This window comes from Leguminivora glycinivorella, chromosome Z (genome assembly GCF_023078275.1).
Source record: "Leguminivora glycinivorella isolate SPB_JAAS2020 chromosome Z, LegGlyc_1.1, whole genome shotgun sequence".
Classification (NCBI taxonomy): Eukaryota; Metazoa; Arthropoda; class Insecta; order Lepidoptera; family Tortricidae; genus Leguminivora; species Leguminivora glycinivorella.
In genome coordinates, this window is record NC_062998.1 from 48,487,494 (window position 1) to 48,510,537 (window position 23,044).

The window sequence follows — 23,044 nt, forward strand, 5'->3', positions numbered from 1 at the left end:
AATAATATAATATTATCTGTGGCGAATCAAATAGACAGTCGCAGTCAGTCAAGTCGATCTCAAATATCTCAATTGCATTGAAAATGAAATTATTATAAGATTATAACGTATACATCAGAGAAATATTGTGGAAACTATCGCATTTTTCACCAAAATATTACGAGACTAGTCATGAAACATGGTTTATTTAGTGAAGATAATTTCGGTAGTTGTACTAACTGCTATAGTTGCAGTAAAAGCCAGAATACACAAGTTGCCTCTTACGGTAAGGATAATAAACATATTTTACTATTTTCTGTTGCTCCTGCTAGTTTATCCGTAGTAATATATTTATAAACACGTGGATACCTTTAAATTTATTCCGTAAAGTGAGTTAAAAATCGCTGTTTATTTTATATTTCAAAATTAAGTGAACATAATGTTATGTATATTGGATTAATGACGAAGAACGTCGCGGTTGGCTGGTTATTGTTGTCAGAGCTGTGCTAAATTATTCGTGTCATTTTATTCCGTATGCAAGGAAACTATTATTGGCTGATTGAACAAGTTTCACATTCACTGATACAATATTTTTGAGAAAAGTTATAAATTGTGTTTGCTAATAAAACAATTTTATGCAAAGCTATTTAGTATATAGCATAATGATTTCCTAATATAGTGTGTACCTACTGCTTCTGCTGTTATATGAGTTTAAAGACTTTTTTTTTTAATGAATGAATGATTTATTTGCATGTGAATATTGGGTTTACATTAATAGGTGTTAGGTACAATATTTTATATTCGAATCTCCAAGATTCTACCTATACAGGTGTACATTCACTGTATATTGGCTTGGCTCGCTACTAAATAGTAATAGAGTTTCACCATATTACAGAAAACTTACATATAACGAAGAACACGGCTTTTGCTGAACCAAAGATTTCCTATGGTAGGATTGGTCCTTAGGGCCCAAGAATGGATTTTTGAAGTGGGGCCACTGTGATTTTTGATGTTAGTTTTTTGAGGTTTTGGTAGCTTCTGCTCTGGAGGAAAATAGGGTCTCAATTTATATAGTGGTATTCATTATGCTACTATTCCAAGTTGGTACCATATTTGTATGACGTAAGGATGTCAAATACATTATAGGACCCATATGTGCACGAGGAAGATGTTAAACTTCGTAAAATAAGTAAAGATTACAGTACCTATTTATTTAAAAAAATCTAACACAAAAAAATCCGAAAAATTGGCACGATGGTTCCTAGGATCCTAGCCCTCGTCTTCAAATAACTCTAAATCCAACAAACCAGCAAGCAAACTAAAAGTGACAGTTATTCAAACATAATATACTTAGAATTATCACAGTTGCCATTACTGGTCTTGCATAGGAGTGTGCATGGCATTCCTTCTCGTCTACAAGAACAACGGCCTCTACAGCTGTTCTTACATCCACATTTTACCAGCTCTCATATGGACAACCCAGCACATTATCTGGGATGCGGCACGAGAGTTGGTAAAATGTGGATGTAAGAACAGATGTAGAGGCCGTTGTTCTTGTAGACGAAAAAGAATGCCGTGCACACTCCTATGCAGGACCTGTAATGGCAACTGCGATAATTCTAGGTATATTAGTGTATGAATAACTCTCGCTTTTAGTTTTCTTGCTGGTTTGTTTCAACTTTTTTGGATAATCATTGTTTTATTTTTTGTTACAGTGTAATGGACCGCGAAGCACTCATCGAAGATGATATAGAATAGGATATAGAGGTATTGGAAGACGAGGGCTAGGATCCTAGGAACCATCGTGCCAATTTTTTGGATTTTTTTGTCTTAGATTTTTTTTAATAAATAGGTACTGTAATCTTTACTTATTTTTTTATTTTACGTAGTTTAACATCTTCCTCGTGCACATATGAGTCCTATAATGTATTTGACATCCTTAAGTCATACAAATATGGTACCAAACTTGGAATAGTAGCATAATGAATACCTCTATATAGATTGAGACCCTATTTTCCTCCAGAGCAGAAGCTACCAAAACCTCAAAAAACTAACATCAAAAATCACGGTGGCCCCACTTCAAAAATCCATCCTTGGGCCCTAAGGACCAATCCTACCAAAGGAAATCTTTGGTTCAGCAATAGCCGTATAATTTACCCTACAGACGCAACTATATGGACTAATAATTAAAAATGCGAAAATAATGTCATACACATAAAAAATTAAGGTAAAATTAAGATTGAAATTTATAATTTAAAAAGTCATTAATACTATAAAAACAACACTTACATAACATTTCATAGAGTTTACGTTTGAATTGGCAAGGATTTTAGAGCTGCAGGAATTTTGTTAAAAATTCTAATGCACATAATGTATGTGTCGCAGTAAGATAGATAAAACCGTTATATAGTTATAACCCTAGGAATATAATTATACGTCGTAACATAGTTAAACGAAAGCGATTAATTGCTATCTTACTAGGAATATAACTATAATACGTTACTAGTTTAGTCAAATAGTTATATGACTGGATTCAGTCTAGTGAAATGATTGTAGGCAGGAGTGCGGCGCTGCGGCAGAGGTTTAGTTATAACCCTAGCTAACCATCTTACTAGGAATATAATTATAATGCGGTAGGTACTAGTTTAGTTATATAATTATATCACTGGATTAAACTTAGTCTACGGATATAATTATAATACGTCTCTAAGTGGGACTGCAACCGGGAGTCCCGGTTCTTTATAGTTCTGTACCATAAAAATCAAAAGGAACACTTATGTCGCGACTCTGTCCATCCGTCTGTGTGTTTAGAGAGAATAAGCACATTGAATTGGAAATAATTAACAAATTCTTGCCCTTAACAATTCTTCACTGTGGTTTGTTTGTTTAACGCATATAATTATATCCCTAGGGTTATAACTATACCTCCGCCGCACCACCACACTCCTGTCTACAATCATTTCACTAAACTGAATCCAGTCATATAACTATTTGACTAAACTAGTAACGTATTATAGTTATATTCCTAGTAAGATAGCAATTAATCGCTTTCGTTTAACTATGTTACGACGTATAATTATATTCCTAGGGTTATAACTATATAACGGCTTTATCTATCTTACTGCGACATATGCACTCTTTTTCCTGACTACTAAGCTATGTGGCGGTATTGGCATTTGGTATTGTCTTAAGGGCCTATTGGAAAGATTCCCCTGTGAAGGAAAGAGTTCAGTATGAGTCAAGATTGAAAGAAAATATATTGTAATTTTTATTATACACACCTTTCATTTCATTCTGTCAAGGTTTTAAGATATAATCTATAGGTATGTATTAAACAATATATGTTCCTAGCGAATTCTATTATTAAACCATAACACTGTAAACAACATAAATATTATAATGCTTATATGGAACTGCTTTTTATTATTTATTTATTTACTTTTTGTGTCATTTTGCTATTATGTCATAACAGGCTATCCACAGACCATGTAGTCTAAAGCAGAGTTTAGACCAGCAAGTTATTGCTGCAAGTTTTGAGACGCGACTATAGGTAAGAGTGAGTGGCAAATATCTGCATCTCTTTCTTGCATATACTTCTGTCTCAAAACTTGCAGCAATAACTTGCACGTCTAAACTCAGCTTAAGGCCAAGGCCCAACCACTTAAGTCATAGTTAGTGGTTACCCTTCAATTTTGTTGGTGAAAGTGGCCCTAATTGTTGTACAACATTTCTTTTAAAAACATTCGAAGTATTGTCCGTTGTACAATGGGACATGATAACAACACGAACATGTTGATTTGCCAACTTTCATTATTTTCTGACTCTGCTACTGAAGGTGCGTTTAAACGGCGCGCGATAACGCGAGCCGAGCCTGGCTCGGCTCGTGATCCGGCGCGCCACGCGCCGTTTAAACAGCTACGCTCGGCGCGGCTCGGCTCGGCTCGGCAAAGTTCGCGCGATCCATCACTTGTCGGTTTTTTCGACACGGATCAAAGGCGCGCGCGCCATCTTCGGCTCGGCTCGTGTTAATACGCGCCGTCTAAACAGATGGTACAAAGCGCGCGACGACGGAAGTCGAGTTTTAAGTTTTTAACACGCTTTTATTAGGTCATCGTGTATGTAACTATGTAATGGAATCTACGGAGGCTAATTTAACCATCTTCCAAGGATCGTAGCGTAATGAAAATTGGCAGCTGTATGCAGTTCCTGATGACAATGCAATAATATGGTACTGTTGAACTGATCTGATGATGGAGCCGGAAGATATGAACTGGAACTACATGATGGAACATCGTATCATAGCTGTTTTTGGGTTTCTTAGAAAAGTCTTGTAATGAACTTTGACTACGATTAGGTTTCAAAGTCTGATGATGGAGCCGGAAGATATGAACTGGAACTACATGATGGAACATCGTATGAAAGCTGTTTTTGGGTTTCTTAGAAAAGTCTTGTAATAAACTTTGACTACGATTAGGTTTCAAAGTCTGATGATGGAGCCGGAAGATATGAACTGGAACTACATGATGGAACATCGTGTCAAAGCTGTTTTTGGGTTTCTTAGAAAAGTATTGTAATGAACTTTGACTACGATTAGGTTTCAAGGTCTGATGTTGGAGCCGGAAGATATGAACTGGAACTACATGATGGAACTTCTTATCATAGCTGTTTTTGGGTTTCTTAGAAAAGTCTTATAATGAACTTTGACCACGATTAGGTTTCAAGGTCTGATAATGAAGCCCGAAGATAGGCACTGGCATTCCATGATGGCATATCGTATCATAGTTCTGTTTGCGCTTGTGAGAAAGGCCACGTAATGAACTTCGAACGTTACGTTTTCAACGTTATAACAAACCTATTATTGACCGAAGCGAAGCGAGGCCTAAGCTAGGTTAGGGTTTTCTTGCGACCCTTATGAGCGGAAAAAGGAAAGACCGAATCAGTATATCTAAACTAAGTCAGGTTAGGGTCTTTTTTGTGACCCTTAAATATGCAGCCCAGCCAGGCAATCATGGTCGCGCAATAAACGATAAAACATCGGGCATCGATAGGGACGGCCTGCTGTTTTATCATTTATCGCGCGACCATGATTGCCTAAATAAATATCAACGTAGTATTTAAAATAAGTTGGTTAAGGGTTTTCTTGTGACCCTTAAGAGCAAAAGTAAGAGGGGCTCGGGGGCGAAGCCCCCGCATAAAAGAAAGATTAACGTAATATTAAAAATAAGTTGGGTTAGGGTTTTCTTGTGACCCTTAAGAGTAAATAAAGGGGGCTCGGCCCCCGAAAAAAAGAAAGATTAACGTAGTATATAAAAAAGGTGGGTGTGGGTTTTCTTGCGACCCTTAAGAGCGAAAATAAGGTGGGGGGTGGGGGGGGGTGGCTTTATCAACGAAAAATTTCACGCCACGCTACTGCTAAGCATGTCGCGAAGGTCTACAGTTCCCAGAGCCACTATCAGTCTTTTAGTTGCTTAGCAAAATGTCGCGTCCACGTTCCATATCCAGGTTCAACCCAACGTAAATATACTAGAGTGTGACTGAGAAAATTCAACCCTTTGTCTCTATCCTCTTACAGAGTAAGATGAAATCCTTAAGTTCCGTATTGCATTAATCTTCAAATAAATATAAATACCGTGCACAAGATGCAAGGCACTACGCAGTGGTGTATTTAGGGTCCCTTACTTTTGCGGTTGGACAGGCTCATGTGGCCCTGAGTAGAGTAAAATTACTTAGTGCTCTCCAGATAGAAAGCTAGATTGTTCTAAAGCTGAAAGGTAAAACACCATGCAATACAGACACACTGGCGGAGATGGAGAGAATGTGGGCTCAATGAAATAGAAATTGAAATAAAAATTAAATGAATCAATGAAAAACTTTATTGCGATAAGTTTGGTACCTATACATCCGGTGGTATTAAAAATTATTATTAAGTAGCAATACGTGTTAGCCACAAATGGCTTGCGAAATTCGCCTACTTGGAATAAATTTATGTTTAAATTTTAAAGATATTTCATTATTAACGACTAAAAAGTATAAAATAAATTTATAGTTTAAAAAACTCTAGAAAAACACGCTTTTATAAATGCACGTAAAAGCCAAAAATAAATTATGGATCGTTCAAGTTGTCTCTATTTCTGGGATGAAGAGTAAACTCTGTGCTTTTAATTATACGGACGGTTACGGTCGTAATAAAAAATCTTTTTGTATAACTTGCTGAGAAATCAAGTTAAACTATATTACGAGAAGCAGTTTACACAGATTGGCGCGCTAACTGGACTTGCAGCACGACTGCAGCGCCCCACGCTTTTACAATCAAATATTATAAAAAAGCACATAGTTTACTCTTCATCCCAGAAATAGAGACAACTTGAACGATCCATAATTTATTTTTGGCTTTTACGTGCATTTATAAAAGCGTGTTTTTCTAGAGTTTTTTAAACTATAAATTTATTTATCGGCGTTTTCATGTGTTCGAATTATGGAGTGGAGCAATGATATGATTCAAAGCTTTATTTAATTATATGAAGAGGAACCATCAATATGGAACCCAAAACATCTCGGTCACAAAAATCGCAACAATATAATAGGCTTTCGTTCGTATCTACACGGACGGCTCGGCTCGCGTAGGATCGTGCTACCTCGCGCCGTGTAAACGCACAGGCTCGCGTCGTATTGAGCCGAGCCGCATCTACACGGACGTAAGATCGTGCTAACACGCGCCGTTTAAACGCACCTTGAGCTGAGTTGCTTCACAAAAATTCACATAAACACATAAAGAATCTCAGAGACATTAATAATTTAACACATTCGTGGACATATATGCTATAGCATACGCATAGTCATTTGTTTCCTTTGGTCTATGACAGATGTTGTCACTAGCTGTCCGTGAACGTGTTAACATGTTCATAAGCCCTCCGGTGCGAACGCCATCTTAGCGGTATCATGTTGTGAATAATTTCTTTTTCCCCTCACTAGCTCGGAAACACATGTTTTGTCCTTTAATACCAGCGAGTAAAAACGCATTTTATCCACTAGTGGGTAAAGTAATTTGACCTTGAATAAAGTCCAATTAACTGATTTAAAATTGATAAAAGTAGGTGAATCTAGTAATAAAGATGATTTACCACCTGTGGAACTACTGGAAGCAGTGATAAACGCATTTTTTGCGTTGTAGTTTCCTCGCTATAGTGAGGGGAAAAGTTGTGTGTTACACGGGTGCAAATGTATTTTACTTCTCGTGTGTTAAAAAAACTCGCAAGTTAAATTCTCGCACTCGCTTCGCTCGTGGTTCAACTATAGAATCCTTTCACTTGCTCGTTTTTCAATTCCACACTCGGCGTTTCTTTTTGCTCATTAATGTTGTTTAAAGTGTAATATTGATAGCTTATTAAACAGTAAACGAATGTTTTAGTGAGAAGCTGAAGAAGAATTAATCTTGAAACACGTATTATAGCCACTTTTTTGTCGTCAACGGCCGGTAGTCCACGTGCTCTTGTAAAATCTAGCTATCAATTTACAAGTGCTAATGTAACGTACACTGTCGTACTTACCGTACAAAAATTATTATTTATTATCGTATTAATAATTAATTAAGCGAGGGGAGGCCTTTGCCCAGCTGTGGGACACAAAAGAGGCTAATTAAAAAAATAATAATAATAATAATTAGGTCATATCACCTTGACACTGGCGAAATAGTCCCAATGGACTGAAGCCATTTAATTTTAAAAGCTGCTTTTTAAAAGCGGCTTTATAAATATCATACAAATTATTATATAACAAGCCAAGGATGTAGGAAATGGGATGCTACCTTATTGTATGTGACATATTAGATAACATGTCATAGACATAACAAAGATATGTAACCTACTTATATACATTCCTTTATTACAAATTTGATAAGGTTTTAACAACATTATCTTACACAACAGTAAGTGAAGTTAGACCACGTTCTCTGAATCTCTCCCTCACGCTGAGCGTAAGAGTGAGCGAGATGGAAGTCGGTGCACGAGAATGCCGATGAGAACCTCCTCCTTTTTTGAAGTCGGTTAAAATAGGGCTACAATATGCTACTAATTAAGTAATTTCTTGAAAATGAAGACCTGTGGCCCATTTCTCAAAACTGAAAGTTACAAGTTACAAGCGGAAGTTTCGTATTAGACATTGACTACCGCTTGTAAATTGTAATTTGTAGCTTCGAGAAATGGGCCCCCGGGCTCTTTGTATCACATAGGTCAGCGGTTCTCAAACTTATTTTCCCATGGAACCCTTTTGGAAAACAAAATATCTGACGGAACCCTTAAATTAAACAAACAAAAAAAAATAGTTTATAGTAGAGATGGGCCGAATACGGACTTTGCCGAATACGAATATTCGGCCGAACATTCGGTTCAGCTGTTAACGAACCGAACATTCGGCCGAATATTCGGTTCCGCCATATTTTAAATCCTTAGCCTTAGAGCTTAAAACTTTTCAATGATTGGTTAGTAATGAGTACTAAAGCTCTTAATGTTCCTATAATTTGGTGCATAACAAAATTTTGGTGTTTGTATGTTAAGCTACGTTATTTTACTTTTTTACATAATTAATTAATTATTTTAGGTATATATATTTTAACGCATATTTAAATCCCTTTGGTGGTTCCTTAGAATCCTAAAATAGGATGTCATTATCCGATGAATTACGAAACAACTTACGCTATTTATTTCCTTTGTTTATTCGGTAAATATTCGGCAATATAACCGAACTATTCGGCCGAATACGAACATTGAAAAACTTGCCGAATATGCCGAATACCGAATATTTACCGAATATTCCCCCATCTCTAGGTTATAGCAATCTTTATACTAGATTCTAATGTGAGGTATTACATGGAACTGTTTTTATTTTTACAATTGGTGAATATTTGGTTTTATGGAATAAGAGTAAAAGTCGCATATGAGTCAACCAAAATTCACACGGAGCCCCCAAAGAGGTTTTGCGGAGCCCTAGGGTTCCGCGGAGCACACTTTGAGTATGGCTGACATAGGTTATACCTACACGCTAATTAAACCATAAATATAGCTTAAGCTAATCATTGACACTGTGACACTTCAGGATGATTACCGCCACTATGTGGACCTGACCACCTTCGGGTTCTTCCAAGGCGGGGTGCTTGACGTGCGGATGGTAAACTTCAAACTACCCTCAAATGTGGAACCTGGAGAGGTATGCACACGATTCAGCTCACATTTTTTGTACTTTTTAGGGTTCCGTAGTCAACTTGGAACCCTTATAGTTTCGCCATGTCTGTCCGTCCGTCCGTCCGTCCGCGGATAACTTCAGTGACCGTTAGCACTAGAAAGCTGAAATTTGGTATATGTATATCAATCACGCCGACAAAGTGGTAAAATAAAAAGTCGAAAAAATGTTTTATTCGGGTACCCCCTACACGTAAAGAGGGGAGTGTTTTTTTTTTTTTCAATTTAAATACTAATGTGTGATATATTGTTGGATAGGTATTTAAAGATGAATAGGTGTTTACTAAAATAATTTTTTGATATTGTTAATAATTTCGAAAATAATTGCTCCACAAGAAAAAAAAAAATGGTCCCCCCTCTAACTTTTGAACCATAAGTTTAAAAAAATATGAAAAAAATCACAAAAGTAGAACTTTATAGGTTGAACAGTTTTTGAAAAAATACGGAAACTACGGAACCCTACACTGAGCGTGACCCGACACGCTCGTGGCCGGAAAAGTCCTATCGCTGTGTCTCGCTCCAATGTATGGCCGCCGCTCACCGCTGTCGCGCTTAGACCAATGTATGTCTTAGCTCATGTATTCACCGTGGTTATATTTCACTTTCAGTACGGGTTCACCCTTGACCGCACGGTGAACGACGCCATAAGTCCGTATCTAGAGGCACACTCTGACACCTGCTTCTTGAAGGACAGCGAGAGCAGTGTCACGTCACCCCAGCATCCCGCCATCGTGTTCCTTAAGATGGACTTCAATAACTTGAAGTAAGTATTGTTTTGTACTTTTTAAAGGCAACTATAAAGGCAGCATTGTTCTGATTTATGCTTACTAGCGAAAGTAGCTTCATGTTCTTAGGCACTGGCCCACTGGTGGAAGCAGCACGAAATACATTATTGACCCGTACAAAATACTGTCTTAATTTTCATGTTCGTAAATACCGCGTACCACGCTTGATGAGTGATATTGATATATGACAGGTCGACTGGTCGCATTTGTGACAGACGGTAACTGTGAGGTAACCGAGAGCGGGTGGGCGGCACTTTCAGCTGGGAGCGGGAGTGGCCATACTGTACGACAGTTCTCTTTATGTACTGTTATAAAGTCTTCAATTTTACCGACTCTAATACGAATATCTTGACAAAATAGGATAAAATACAAAACTCATTTCTTATATTGTCATTGTATGGGTTACAGGTTGAACATTACGTGCAAGGGCAACGACTTGAAAGCGATGCATCTGTACCAGAATCGGTCGCAGATACCGCTCGATCGCGCCAAGCGGAGCGACTTCTGGAGCCATCGTTACATCAACAAGCGCTCTGCAGACCGTATGTATATGTTGGATCGTGGGCGTATCATACCAGAACCGTTGTCAGGACCTTCCGTAGTTGTTCATGAGAGCTTTCAATGAAATACTACGTTCATATCACAGAATTTACTGCACAAAACCGATTACACATCAAATCACATCATAGAATACATTCCGCTTGCTATTTCGACCAAACCGCCGGATTAGACCGATGAATCTCCAATCTCCAACAATGCCAGCACTCCTCAACAATTTCCCCTGCAGATCGATTGACTCTGACGTTTTGGCAGAACTCGGTCGAATACCAGCCAGGTTGTACAAAGTTGTAAAATCCTTGTTTGCTCTATTTGTCAAATATCCATACTAATATTATAAATGGGAAAGTGTGTGTGTCTGTTTGTTTGTCCGTCTTTCACGGCAAAACGGAGCGACGGATTGACTTAATTTTTTCAGTGGAGATAGTTGAAGTGACATAGGATGAAGCAAAGCTGACATAGGTCTTAAATACTTTTTGTCATTCTCCGACATTCTCCCAAGACGCGAGGAAAGTACCTAAAATATCCAGATAGGATATATTGCTGAAAGAAGACTTTATTTTATTTTTAAAAGTAAAACTGCATTCAAAAAAAAATTTTTTTTTTTTTTAATGTATGGACATAAAACGCCATGTCTTAAAAAACGACACATGTTTTTAGAGAAAGATAATCATTCTATCGACATGACAAAATATATATTTTTTCACTACCTTTTTGCCCACATCTTCGCTCGCGTTAGAAAGAGACAAAAAGTAACGTATGTCACTCTCCGTCCCTTCAACTATCTTCACTTAAAAAATCACGTCAATTCCTCGCTCCGTTTTGCCGTGAAAGACGGACAAACAAACAGACACACACTTTCCCATTTATAGTATTAGTACGGATTAGTGTGGATTATTAGGGTTCCGTACCAAAAAGGTACAACAGGAACCCTTATGGTGCGACTCTGTCCGTCTGTCTGTCCGTCTGTCACATTCCTAAATATCTCGAGAACTACTAATGCTATCAACTTGAAATTTGGAATAGTTGTGAACATTGTAAACCTCTACAAATAGAAAGTATAATTTTTTTAAATATATTAATTTTAATTGTAGAAAATGGCCAAAATGAAAGGGGGCAAACTGTAAATTTCAAGTTACTAGGTCAAGTGGGGTATCGTTGGAAAGAGCTCAAATTGAACGTAAATAAACTATTTTTTATAATTTTTTTGTTGTGGAAAAAAAAAGAATTTTGAAGGAAAATGTAAAAAAAAATACCGTCCCTCCCCCCTTATCTCCGAAGTTTACCAACGAAAAATTATGAAAATTTTAGTAAACATTGGTTTTATGCTATATATTACAGGAAAAATATAATCGTGTTTGTATTTTGAATACTTTTTTTTTAATTCACAAAAAACTTTTCAGATTTTTACTTTCAATTTACCCACCCTTGCGGATGTATATCGTACTTAAAATTAATACGAGATGTTACGTAAACCATCTTCTGTCCTATAAAGTAAAAACTGTTTAAATCGGTTAATATTAGAAAGAATTATCCCTGAAAAACCAGGCAGGCAATTATGGTCGCGCGATAAGTGATAAAATAGCAGGCCGTCCCTATCGCACTATTTGTAAGTGCGATAGGGACGGCCTGATATTTTATCGTCTATCGCGCGACCATGCTTCCCGTGCAGGTCGTGCAAATTAGTTAGCAAATTGAACGGGAGATGGCGCTATACACTATAATACTCATTAGTGCCTATACTTTTGTCTTCTAGTCAAGTCATTAGAGTTATAGTTTAGTTTATTTATTTATTCATGAACAATTTGACATCGTGTTTGAATGTGTATGTACAATAAATATTAACCTAGTAAGTCTAATATATACAGTAAAATAATACAAACAAAAACATATTATACAATAAAAACCCCCAATAAAAATGTCTGCTATTATACTTATTAAATAAAACAATGATAAAAATAATGATTAAAAAAAAAAAAAATTAAAATTAATGAAAGAACATAATAACTAATAATAATAATACGCACTACATGTCAGCAAAAATAAATAATAATAATACCTACTTAGAACTAAAAATCATTAATGTCATAGCAGCATTTTTCTAATAAATACAATTTTAACTTATCTCTAAAGGTTACAGAGCATCTTATAACTTTAAACTCTATAGGCATCCTGTTAAATAATTTAACCGCTTGTACTTTGGCACTATGCTCTACAACCTCTAGCCGCGGTGCTACTTTTGGTGTTAAGTTCTTAGTCCTAGAGGCTTCCCGCAACACCATTTCTGAATCACATATGAAAATATGAGATTATTTTTACTAGGTAGTTTGAAAGAAAGTTTGTACGGAACCCTCGGTGGGCGAGTCCGACTCGCACTTGGCCGGTTTTTTATAAATGGGCTAACTCTTGGCCATAAACTAGCCTAAGGTAAAGACGTGGCACGTGGCCTACCATGGAGTGAACACGTCCAGAAGATGCCTGTTCACCCAATACTCGTATTACCGATTGACCAACATAAAGGTCTTTGCTCACTACATCGTATCATGTGTGATATTTGCCTACTACACCGTGCATGACACCCTTATAACACACTTACCAGTATTGACTTTAAATCATATTTTTTTGGTTGATACGCTCTTAGCACGGTCATAAGCAGGGAGCGTACTTTTCGTGCCGATGACATCAATTTGACGTCACGCTCCATATAGGGTGATCACAAATTGTTTTATTGTTAATTATTAATCATTAGTCATCAATCATTTTAAGTTATGAATTTCTTTGCATGGTAATGAATGCAAGAAGGATGGTGTGCTTTACGTTAGAGAGAAATTCTCTTTTCTACGTCTTTATTGTAATGTGTTGTTATCAATACTATTTAATTAAATTTATTTATAAAAACAAATCAAATAATTTTATTCACGTTTCACATTTCAAGTAGGTATTATTTATGCCACATGTAAATGGACTACTGAATTTGTACACGATTAAAATGATTGACGACTAATGATTAATAATTTACAATAAAACTATTTGGGATCACCCTATACGGAGCGTGACGTCAGATTAATGTCATCGGCATGAAAAGTACGCTCCCTGGTCATAAATATGGTACGGTGTAGTGATCTTTATGTTGGTCGATCATATAAGTAGCTTGAAAGTCATAAGTTCTAATAGAACTGGTGGCAGATAGTGTTGAATCGTGTTGATAGTATTTTTTGGGGTTATTTTTATATGACCAAGTCTCCAATCTGCGTCGGAAAGTGCTGGTGGCCTAGCGGTAAGAGCGTGCGACTTTCGATCCGGAGGTCACGGGTTTGAATCACGGGTCATACCAATGAGTTTTTTGGAATTTATGTCACACACACACTTTACCGTTTAAAATATTAGTATGGATGGGTGTGATTGTGTATGTAGATATTTGTTACGTAGTGTAGTAGTTTAGTAAAGTTGATGTGTGTAAGATTGTTAAGGGAATTTGGTGTGTTTTACAATGAATGAGTAATGTATTTTATTGGTAGTTGTGATTTTGTTTTTGAAGTTTGGGGTTGAACCCTGGTTAGGGTGTTTATCAGCAGCGGCTGGTCCATATAAGCCGATTTCTATTGGCTTGCCTAAAATTGATTATTAGTAAAGTTCTTCTTATTTTTACATCCTGTTACCCTGTGCTGGGGTGTAGGGCTCGAATCATATTTCTCCATTTACTCTGGTTTTGGGCAGTTTGGGTAACCTTCTGCCACTCCATGCCTAGTAAAGTACCTAATGTTAAGGTACCTAGGTTTCTTTATGTTTAGTGTTGCCTAGTAGAAATTTTCGTCAGCTGTTACTGGTGTTTATGTATATATGATGAGTGTCTCTATTATTATGGATAAGATGTTGTTAATTTAGATTTAGTATCAAGTCAGTTTTTTTTGTTTTAGTGGTTTAGAAAGGAATGTTTGATACAAGCATTTTCCCGCGGTTTTGTCTGTTAGAAAGAGATAAAACTATATTTTTACTTAAAAAATCACGTCAATTCGTCGCTCCGTTTTGCCGTGAAAGATGGACTAATAAACAGACACCCACTTTCTCATTCATAATATTAGTATGGATTTTCTAGTTGTTTTGTGGTGAAGAGAATAATCGTGAGGAAATTGGAGATTTAGTTATTTTTTGAGTTGGAAGGTCGGATGGTTAAGAAAAGATTTGATAGGTGTGTTACATTTTGCCGGAGACGTTCGCTCGGCGGCACGCCGAGGCCGGCCCCGATAGCGTCAGAATAGACGACCGTCGACCGCGGAGGGTCCCGGCCGGGCGCCGGGGTGGGCACCGAGACACGGAGCGGCGGCGGCCTTGGCTCAGGCTCGACGGTCAGCCGCTCGAGAGCCAGCCGCAGGAGGCTCGGCGGCGACGGACCACGGGCCAAGCAATTTCTTTTTCTTTGTTAAATACAATACAAAACAAATACATAGAAATTTACATTATTTCGTTACTGTAATACTGAAAATGATTGTGTACCTATTTAATGACTATTAAACATACTTACTATAAACCTGTTTTAATAAAAATACTTTCTTTATTTTTTTAAGTAAAAAACAATAAACTCTTATCAAAATCAATATAACTGTCATCAATTAATTACATAACTCTTAAAACATTTATACATCTTCAATAATATTAAACAAATACATATAATATAAATACAGCCACGAATTCATTAAAAACACATCATAGATTTGATAACCACAACATCACACAGCCATTTTTTAGGGTTCCGTAGCCAAAATGGCAAAAACGGAACCCTTATAGTTTCGTCATGTCCGTCTGTCCGTCTGTCCGTCTGTCCGTCTGTCCGTCTGTCACAGCCGATTTACTCGGAAACTATAAGTACTACAGTGATGAAATTTGATGGGAATATGTGTTGTATGAACCGCTACAAAATTATGACACTAAATAGTAAAAAAAAAGAATTGGGGGTGGGGCCCCCATACATGTAACTGAGGGATGAAAATTTTTTTTTCGATGTACATACCCGTGTGGGGTATCAATGGAAAGGTCTTTTAAAATGATATAAAGTTTTCTAAAAAACATTTTTCTTAAAGTGAACGGTTTTTGAGATATCAGCTCTCAAAGTCGTAAAAAGTATGTCCCCCCCCCTCTATTTTTATAACTACGGGGTATAAAATTCTAAAAAAAATAGAGGTGATGCATGCTAATTAACTCTTTCAACGATTTTTGGTTTGATCAAAGTATCTCTTATAGTTTTTGAGATAGGTTGATTTAACTGTAATTTTGGCAGGTGTATAAATTGACATAATAAGTTTATTATATTTGCTGCTACGGAACCCTTTGTGCGCGAGCCCGACTCGCACTTGGCCGGTTTTTTTTTAACATAAACCAACACACACTCACTACATTACAAAATACACCCAATATCCTCATAATCTTTTCTAAAGAAACTACTACCTCCAAAATATAAAATAACAAGACATTTAAACAACACCTAAAAACATTAACTTATATCAAATTATACCTTCAATACATATAAATTTAAAGTCACACACAGGTCAAATATGTGTACAAAGCGCGAGAACTGAAAGTGGCATATAAATTTTATTAAATCACTAACTTTTACCCGCGACTTCACTCGCATTAAATTCTACAATTGGGAATTACTCCATACAAATTTCCACCCCCATTTTAGGGAACTGAGGGAGTTAGAAAAAAACAAAAAGTAGCCTATATCACTCTCCATCCCTTCAACTATCTCCACTTAAAAAATCACAACAATTCGTCGCTCCGTTTTGCCGTAAAAGACGGACAAACAAACACACACTTTCCCATTTATAATATTAGTATGGATAACTATATACCTTTCTCATTTCAGACTGCGAACCTCCTTGCTCTTGCACCCATCTGCCCATCACGAAAGCAACGAAGAATGGCTTCGACTATTACAACACTAGTGTAAGTTATTTAAATTCATTTAATAGTACATTTCGAATTTTCGATTGAAGTGCGAAAAAGATGAAGGTCAAAACAAGTGGCGATAAATTGAAACACGACCGAAGAGTTTTAAATCACAACGTCTTACAAATGTCCTCTTCGCACGTGTATCAGTACATTTGAAGTATCGACATAGGCACATAATGAAACCACTTCTCGCACTAGTGCGATAAAGTAGCACCATACGTACTGAACTAGTACATTACGATACAAGTTCGAAAAAGGAAGTTCGAAACGAGTGGCGATAAATTAAAACACGACCGAAGGGAGTGTTTTAAATCGAATCGACACGCGCGAAAAAGAAATTCGTAACTCGTGTCGATTTTAAACACTCCTTATGGTCGTATTTTAATAAATCTCCACTCGTTTCGAACTTCTTTTTTCCGCACTTGTATCGCAATGCACTATTTCACCACACTAACTTTCTTGACGCTTCAAAAACAAAAGAGGAAATAACATTTTACACATATGCGAGCAAAGCTAGAATTGGTATAGTGAATCTATGCGCCTATTCGAATGCAAAATTTTATTTTACCATCCTGCCTTATAAGGCACTGGTCCCACCGAGAGCTTGTAAGCTATGAGCTATCGGCTATAAAAACAAACAAAAGATAATCACTCCCGTGTAAATAAAAGAGACACGGCGATGTTTATAGCTACTCGCCCAGTGGTGAGATATCAATATCGCCGTGTCTCTTTTATTTGCACGGGAATGCTTATCTTTTGTTCGTTTTTATAGCCAATAGCTCATAGTTTACCAGCTCTCAGTGGGACCAGTGCCTAATCCTGTCAAGGCTGATTAGGCCTGATTTAGACGGCGTGCGAACTCGCATGCGATTTTAGTTACATTGCGGGCTGTTGAGGTTAGATTAATTTTGCACAGCCATCAAATACCGCAATGTAATAAAACTCGTATGCGAGTTCTCGTGCCGCCTAAATGGGGCCTTATTCCATTATTTCCTTTATTTCCCCAGTTCGCTATGTACGTGGCATCCGTGCGAGAGGAGGGGTTGTACAACCTGTACTTCCACAACTGCCCCAAGACTGACAAGGGAGTCACTCCCGCTATGAACTTCGTTGTAAGTATTACCTAAGACATATGTAACTCCGTATAGACAGGTAGTCCAAGAAAAAACGTACCTCAAGCCATAGAGAAAAAGGTACGGTGGCCTAGATGGCGATACACCTTTGGGGAACGCTCGGCTAGATGGCGTTAATATTAATATTTGACATTTTAACACATATCAAGCTAAGAATATGGGCCAAATTGTCAAAACTGAGGTTCAAAAGTTTTAAAGTCGCCGTCAATAGAAATTGTCAACAATGTAAACAAACCATTCTATAAAATATCATTATTCTAGCACAATTTTATTATTCTAAAGGTTAGCGATCATAATGTGATATGAATTGATTAAATAACACATGGATTTAGCCAGTATCTGATGAGCAGGGAGCGTACTTTTCATGCCGATGACATTAATCTGACGTCACGCTCCGTATAGGGTGATCCCAAATAGTTTTATTGTAAATTATTAATCATTAGTCGTCAATCATTTTAATCGTGTACAAATTCAGTAGTCCATTTACATGTGGCATAAATAATACCTACTTGAAATGTGAAACGTGAATAAAATTATTTGATTTGTTTTTATAAATAAATTTAATTAAATAGTATTGATAACAACACATTACAATAAAGACGTAGAAAAGAGAATTTCTCTCTAACGTAAAGCACACCATCCTTCTTGCATTCATTATCATGCAAAGAAATTCATAACTTAAAATGATTGATGACTAATGATTAATAATTAACAATAAAACAATTTGTGATCACCCTATATGGAGCGTGACGTCAAATTGATGTCATCGGCACGAAAAGTACGCTCCCTGCTGATGAGTTAGGATAGAAATTAAAGTTATGTTGACTACAAGGTTTGTTTACATTGTTCAAAAATTCTATTGACGGCGACTTTAAGCTTGCGTCGAGAGATGGCAGTCTTTGCACTGTGATTACACGTTTTACTTTGACAGTAACTCTCTATAATACTCAATCCTCTTTAACTGTACATTGCACCAAAACCCCTTTTTCATTCCAGATAGAAATATACGAAAGCAATGACGGCAACTTCCTCTCAGCGGGCGAGATGCCCCTCCCCGCGCTGTACAGCACCATGTCTCTGATATTCCTGCTCTCCGCGGGCTTCTGGACGTTCATCTTGAAGAGCAGCCAGCACCCCGTGTACCGCATCCACATCCTGATGTGCGTGCTGGCGTACCTCAAGGCGCTCTCGCTCGCGTTCCACGGCATCAACTACTACTTCATCCGGACCCGCGGCGAGCACGTCACGGCCTGGGCCATACTCTACTACATCACGCACCTGTGAGTGTGCTGTAGGCTTGTGTAGTACAGTCGAGTTCATAAATGGCCGTTTTCCAAATTCAATCTCGAATATCGAATTTCACCAGATCTGGACGTGTTTGAATCTGAATCTGAATTCGATCCCGATGATAAAAAAATGTCTCCCAAATTTTCCATACAAAATTTGAGTTTCCAATACGTCTCGCACGTAGTAAGTTTATACTAAAATCGTGACGTAAATGGAAAAAAAAATTAGGAGACATTTTTTGTCGTTAGGATCAAATCAGCTCGTGATTCTGAGAAGTATGAGCCCAGACTCGTCCAGATCTGGTGAAATTTGATTTTCGAGATTTATTTTGGAAAACGCCCAAATATCTGTACATTATTTCACCTTATTGCTACGAGTTAAAGTGAAGAAATGTACAGAGATTTATGAATTCGACTGTACATGTACTAATATTACAAAAGACACGATCCCCTATGTACTAGACCGAACTACTCCCAAATGATTCTGCTCTCTAGGGATCATCCACATATTACGTCACACCAAATTTCAGGTTTTTGGACCCCTCCCCCCCCCCTATGTCACGCTTTTTTGTATCCCTTTAACAGGGCTTGTCACATTTAGTATGACCCCCCCCCCCTCCCCCTTACACTGTGACGTAATATATGGATGACGCCCTAGTACATTTAGTACACTCACACACGCGCAACAGAATGGGACCGAAAGGAGCGAAGAGCCGAAGTGACAATGACAGCAAAGCGATCCGTGTGACCCGACCGCAACTGAACTAGAACCAACTGACTCGGACCGAGAGCGCGCGAAAACGGCCGATCAGCTCTCGGCTAGTACGAGCGAGCGTTACTGTACGCCATATGCACAATTTGTCTCTCGGTGTACTACTGTACTAAATGTCCTAAAATAACAAACTAGTACACTTCGGCGATAGTATTAGATGTAAGCGATCTTTTCCATGAACGAGCAGGCACAACTCTAGCACATCTCGGACACTGGCGATCAAATATATGAAAGAGGCGCGTTCCTAGCACACATTCTAAGCTAGTGTAGGTGAACGCGTGCCAAAAAAAAAAAAAAAACGAAAATATCTGCTCCCATGCGAAAAACGACATGCAACATTTACCCCCCTCGTAACATCCGTTGATGGTATCTTCGCACCTCAAATGTCTGCCTTTGTGAAACATCTGGGTGAAGCAATCGCCGAACGATGGGACAGATCCCTCAGTGTGGTCATGGGTTGGTTAAGATCAAAAATTACAATTTCAATAATCCGTGCTACAAGCATGTGTATCCGGGGTACGCGATACAAATTTAACACGTTCAAAAACTTCTTTGGCTTAAATGATGGCGCAGCCCTACCCAATCCTTCCTCCACTTCATAAATTTCCCTGTTTTGTTGATAAATATTATCATATAGCTTGTACTGGTCGACTGTTCGCATATTTGACAGGCGGTAACTGTGAGGTAACCGAGAGGGGGTGGGCAACACTTTCAGCGGGGAGCGGGACTGGCCATACTGTACGATAGTACTCTTTATTATACTGTGACTCTAGTGTGCTGAGGCCTTAGTCCTTCTGACCCTTCGCCGGTGACGCCAGCTAGTTTATTTCTTCCTCGGTTCCTCATGGCTGAGGGTCGCGACTACATGAGATCGTTATTTTGCGCATCAAAGCTCTCCATTCAGTACGGTCTTCTGCAGTCCTAATAATAGATGCCTGTGTTAACCCCTCGAACGCCTTGTTCCAGATCTGTCACAGACGATTTAAACTACAATTAACGAATTTAATAAGGTTATTGATTCTGTAGCAAATTTTTAACATCAGCGTACCAGGGGTTAATGCCTGGTAGGCCTTCTTAACGCTGTCCACCCCGCCGGTGGTTTGTAAAGACAAATGGACAGACAAGTTTTAATTTTGGCAGATAATTTTAGCTCTCAAATTACGAGGGCAAAGGTCTTATGCCTGCTCCGGACACAAGGTTGACAAACAACGGCTTATAACAACCAGACCCTTTAACACAACTTGCCTTGTCGCGCGCGAGTCCATACATCAAGCGCGACTTCCAGTAAGGACTCGCGCGCGACAAGGCAAGTTGTACTAGAGGGGCAGGTATGTAACTACGAACACGAACGTGTGGATGTTCGTCTGTTCTGACATAGATTAAATATAACAAGATCATACCAGCCCATATATTAACACTTTCGCTACCAAGAACCCGACTGTCGGGTACACCGCTCGTAGAAGCGTAGCCGATTACATGGGTTTCCCCGTATGTAGCGAAAATGTCGTAGCGCCGCGTAGAGCCCGGTTTCGAAAGTGTTAAAATGCGACCGCCTAAGACCGCGCTTACACTCCACCACACATAGATAGCTTTCGATTGGTATGGTCGGAATTGACACTTAATGCCAATCTACAAATAATCGGTGGCAACAAGGCATTTTTTTGTGGCGTCATCTATGTGTGGTGGAGTGTAAGCGCGTTCGTAGGCGGTCGCATTTTAATGTATGGGATGGTATGATCTTGTTATATTTAATTTATGGTTCTGATCAGTATTTGCTAGTGTTCGACATCATTGTCGGTTTTTTTTTGCATAAATCAAAGGAGTCTTTGACATACTACAACGTGTTTGTGTTGCGAACTGTTTTAGCATGAGTTGGATATTCGTGGCAAACACCAACCCCCATATTCATCAACCCACATAAACGTAAATTTGTTTTTTATCATGCAAAAACGTCTACGTATTTAGTATGGGTTAGCACCACAGATGTCATATATACCATAGATCAAGCAAACGTATCTACTTAGCGTGTCAAATGAACTCAGTGAAATCCACTGAGTTGTCCGTCTTTACTCGCAGCTTGCAGCTTTCGGGCGTCAATTTTTGTAAGTTGAAGTCAACCAAAACATAAAAAATGCCTCGTTACGTGATATTTAATTGCAACAACACAAAAATTATGAACAATCAAGAGCCTGAGACATATTTAAAATTACAGGCAAGAATCAACTTCAGTACAAAATTTGACACGCTCGGCCCCTATACAAATAGAACCGTTTTTCCCCCGAAGGGTAAAAAACGGATATTTAGGTTCCTGCCGAAGCTTGAACCACTAATGAGATTAACACCTTCATAACTCGGCCCTAATCGAGTGAATTCCTCGACTAGTAGCGCCATCTGGCGCGCCAGTCAAGTACTAGTGTCGCCCTGTTACCAGCGCTCGGCTGCTTTTTCCTCAGTACCTTTAGCCGGCAAGGCCCTTAAGGGTGGTTCAAGCTTCGGCAGGAACCTAAATATCCGTTTTTTACCCTTCGGGGGAAAAACGGTTCTATTTAGGTGTCCGTGCCTTCGCTTGAACCACTAATGAGACGTGTTTAAACCTCTGCCGGCGCTGGTTAGGGCGTACTGTGACTGATATACTTTATTTATACAGAAATGTCATAATAAGAAATAGGAAGGTATACAAAGGGATGTTTCAAAATTTAGCCACTAAGGTTTCATGAGTTGAAACTGACTCAACACAGCACAGCACAGTTATCCATTATGACTCTATGATGGTGGTGAATCACTTAATTTATGCATAACATGAAACCGACAGGAAGCCAGTAGTTAATAGATCGGTATTACAATATTTACGGAAATAAAACCTGTTATTTCAATAACATTTTTGTGAGAAAATATCTGTAGCAACCCAAACTCTGAAGAGCTTCCCCTTAATCAATGGGTGTTACATCAACGTCGGCTAAATTTGTCTCGCGTTTCCCTTACAACAGTCCCTAGTCAGAACAAGATCATATACATGTTTTTTGTCTTATAAATTCACCAAAATACTAGTCTTCTTCTGCTTAAGATAACTATAATTATATCATGTAACTATAATAAACAATTATATCATAGCACTGCCATGAGCATTATGACATTATGTTTAAATTTTTATTTTTCATGTAAATTGATTACTGTACCATAAGTAATGCGCCTATATGTATCTCCGAATATGCACATATTATTGTTAGTATACTGAGTAATAAGCAATATTGACATAGCTTAAACATTGTCTTACATAGCCCACTGCCAAATGTCAACATTTCCCATAGCATAATGTGTTATGAATTCTGTATATGAAATATACATTTGC

The 23,044-nt window shown here is 38.0% G+C and overlaps 1 protein-coding gene across 1 annotated transcript in view; it reads left to right on the plus strand.

Moving 5' to 3' along the window:
- Window positions 1–52: 52 nt before the first annotated feature.
- LOC125240897 (protein GPR107) overlaps window positions 53–23,044 on the plus strand; it is a 33,160-nt gene continuing 10,168 nt past the window's right edge. The window contains exons 1-7 of the mRNA XM_048149056.1: window positions 53–265; window positions 9,070–9,180; window positions 9,821–9,975; window positions 10,406–10,539; window positions 16,419–16,498; window positions 17,512–17,616; window positions 18,634–18,917. Coding sequence (XP_048005013.1) covers window positions 179–265; window positions 9,070–9,180; window positions 9,821–9,975; window positions 10,406–10,539; window positions 16,419–16,498; window positions 17,512–17,616; window positions 18,634–18,917 — 956 coding nt within the window. The 5' untranslated portion in view covers window positions 53–178. The remainder of the gene's footprint in view (window positions 266–9,069; window positions 9,181–9,820; window positions 9,976–10,405; window positions 10,540–16,418; window positions 16,499–17,511; window positions 17,617–18,633; window positions 18,918–23,044) is intronic.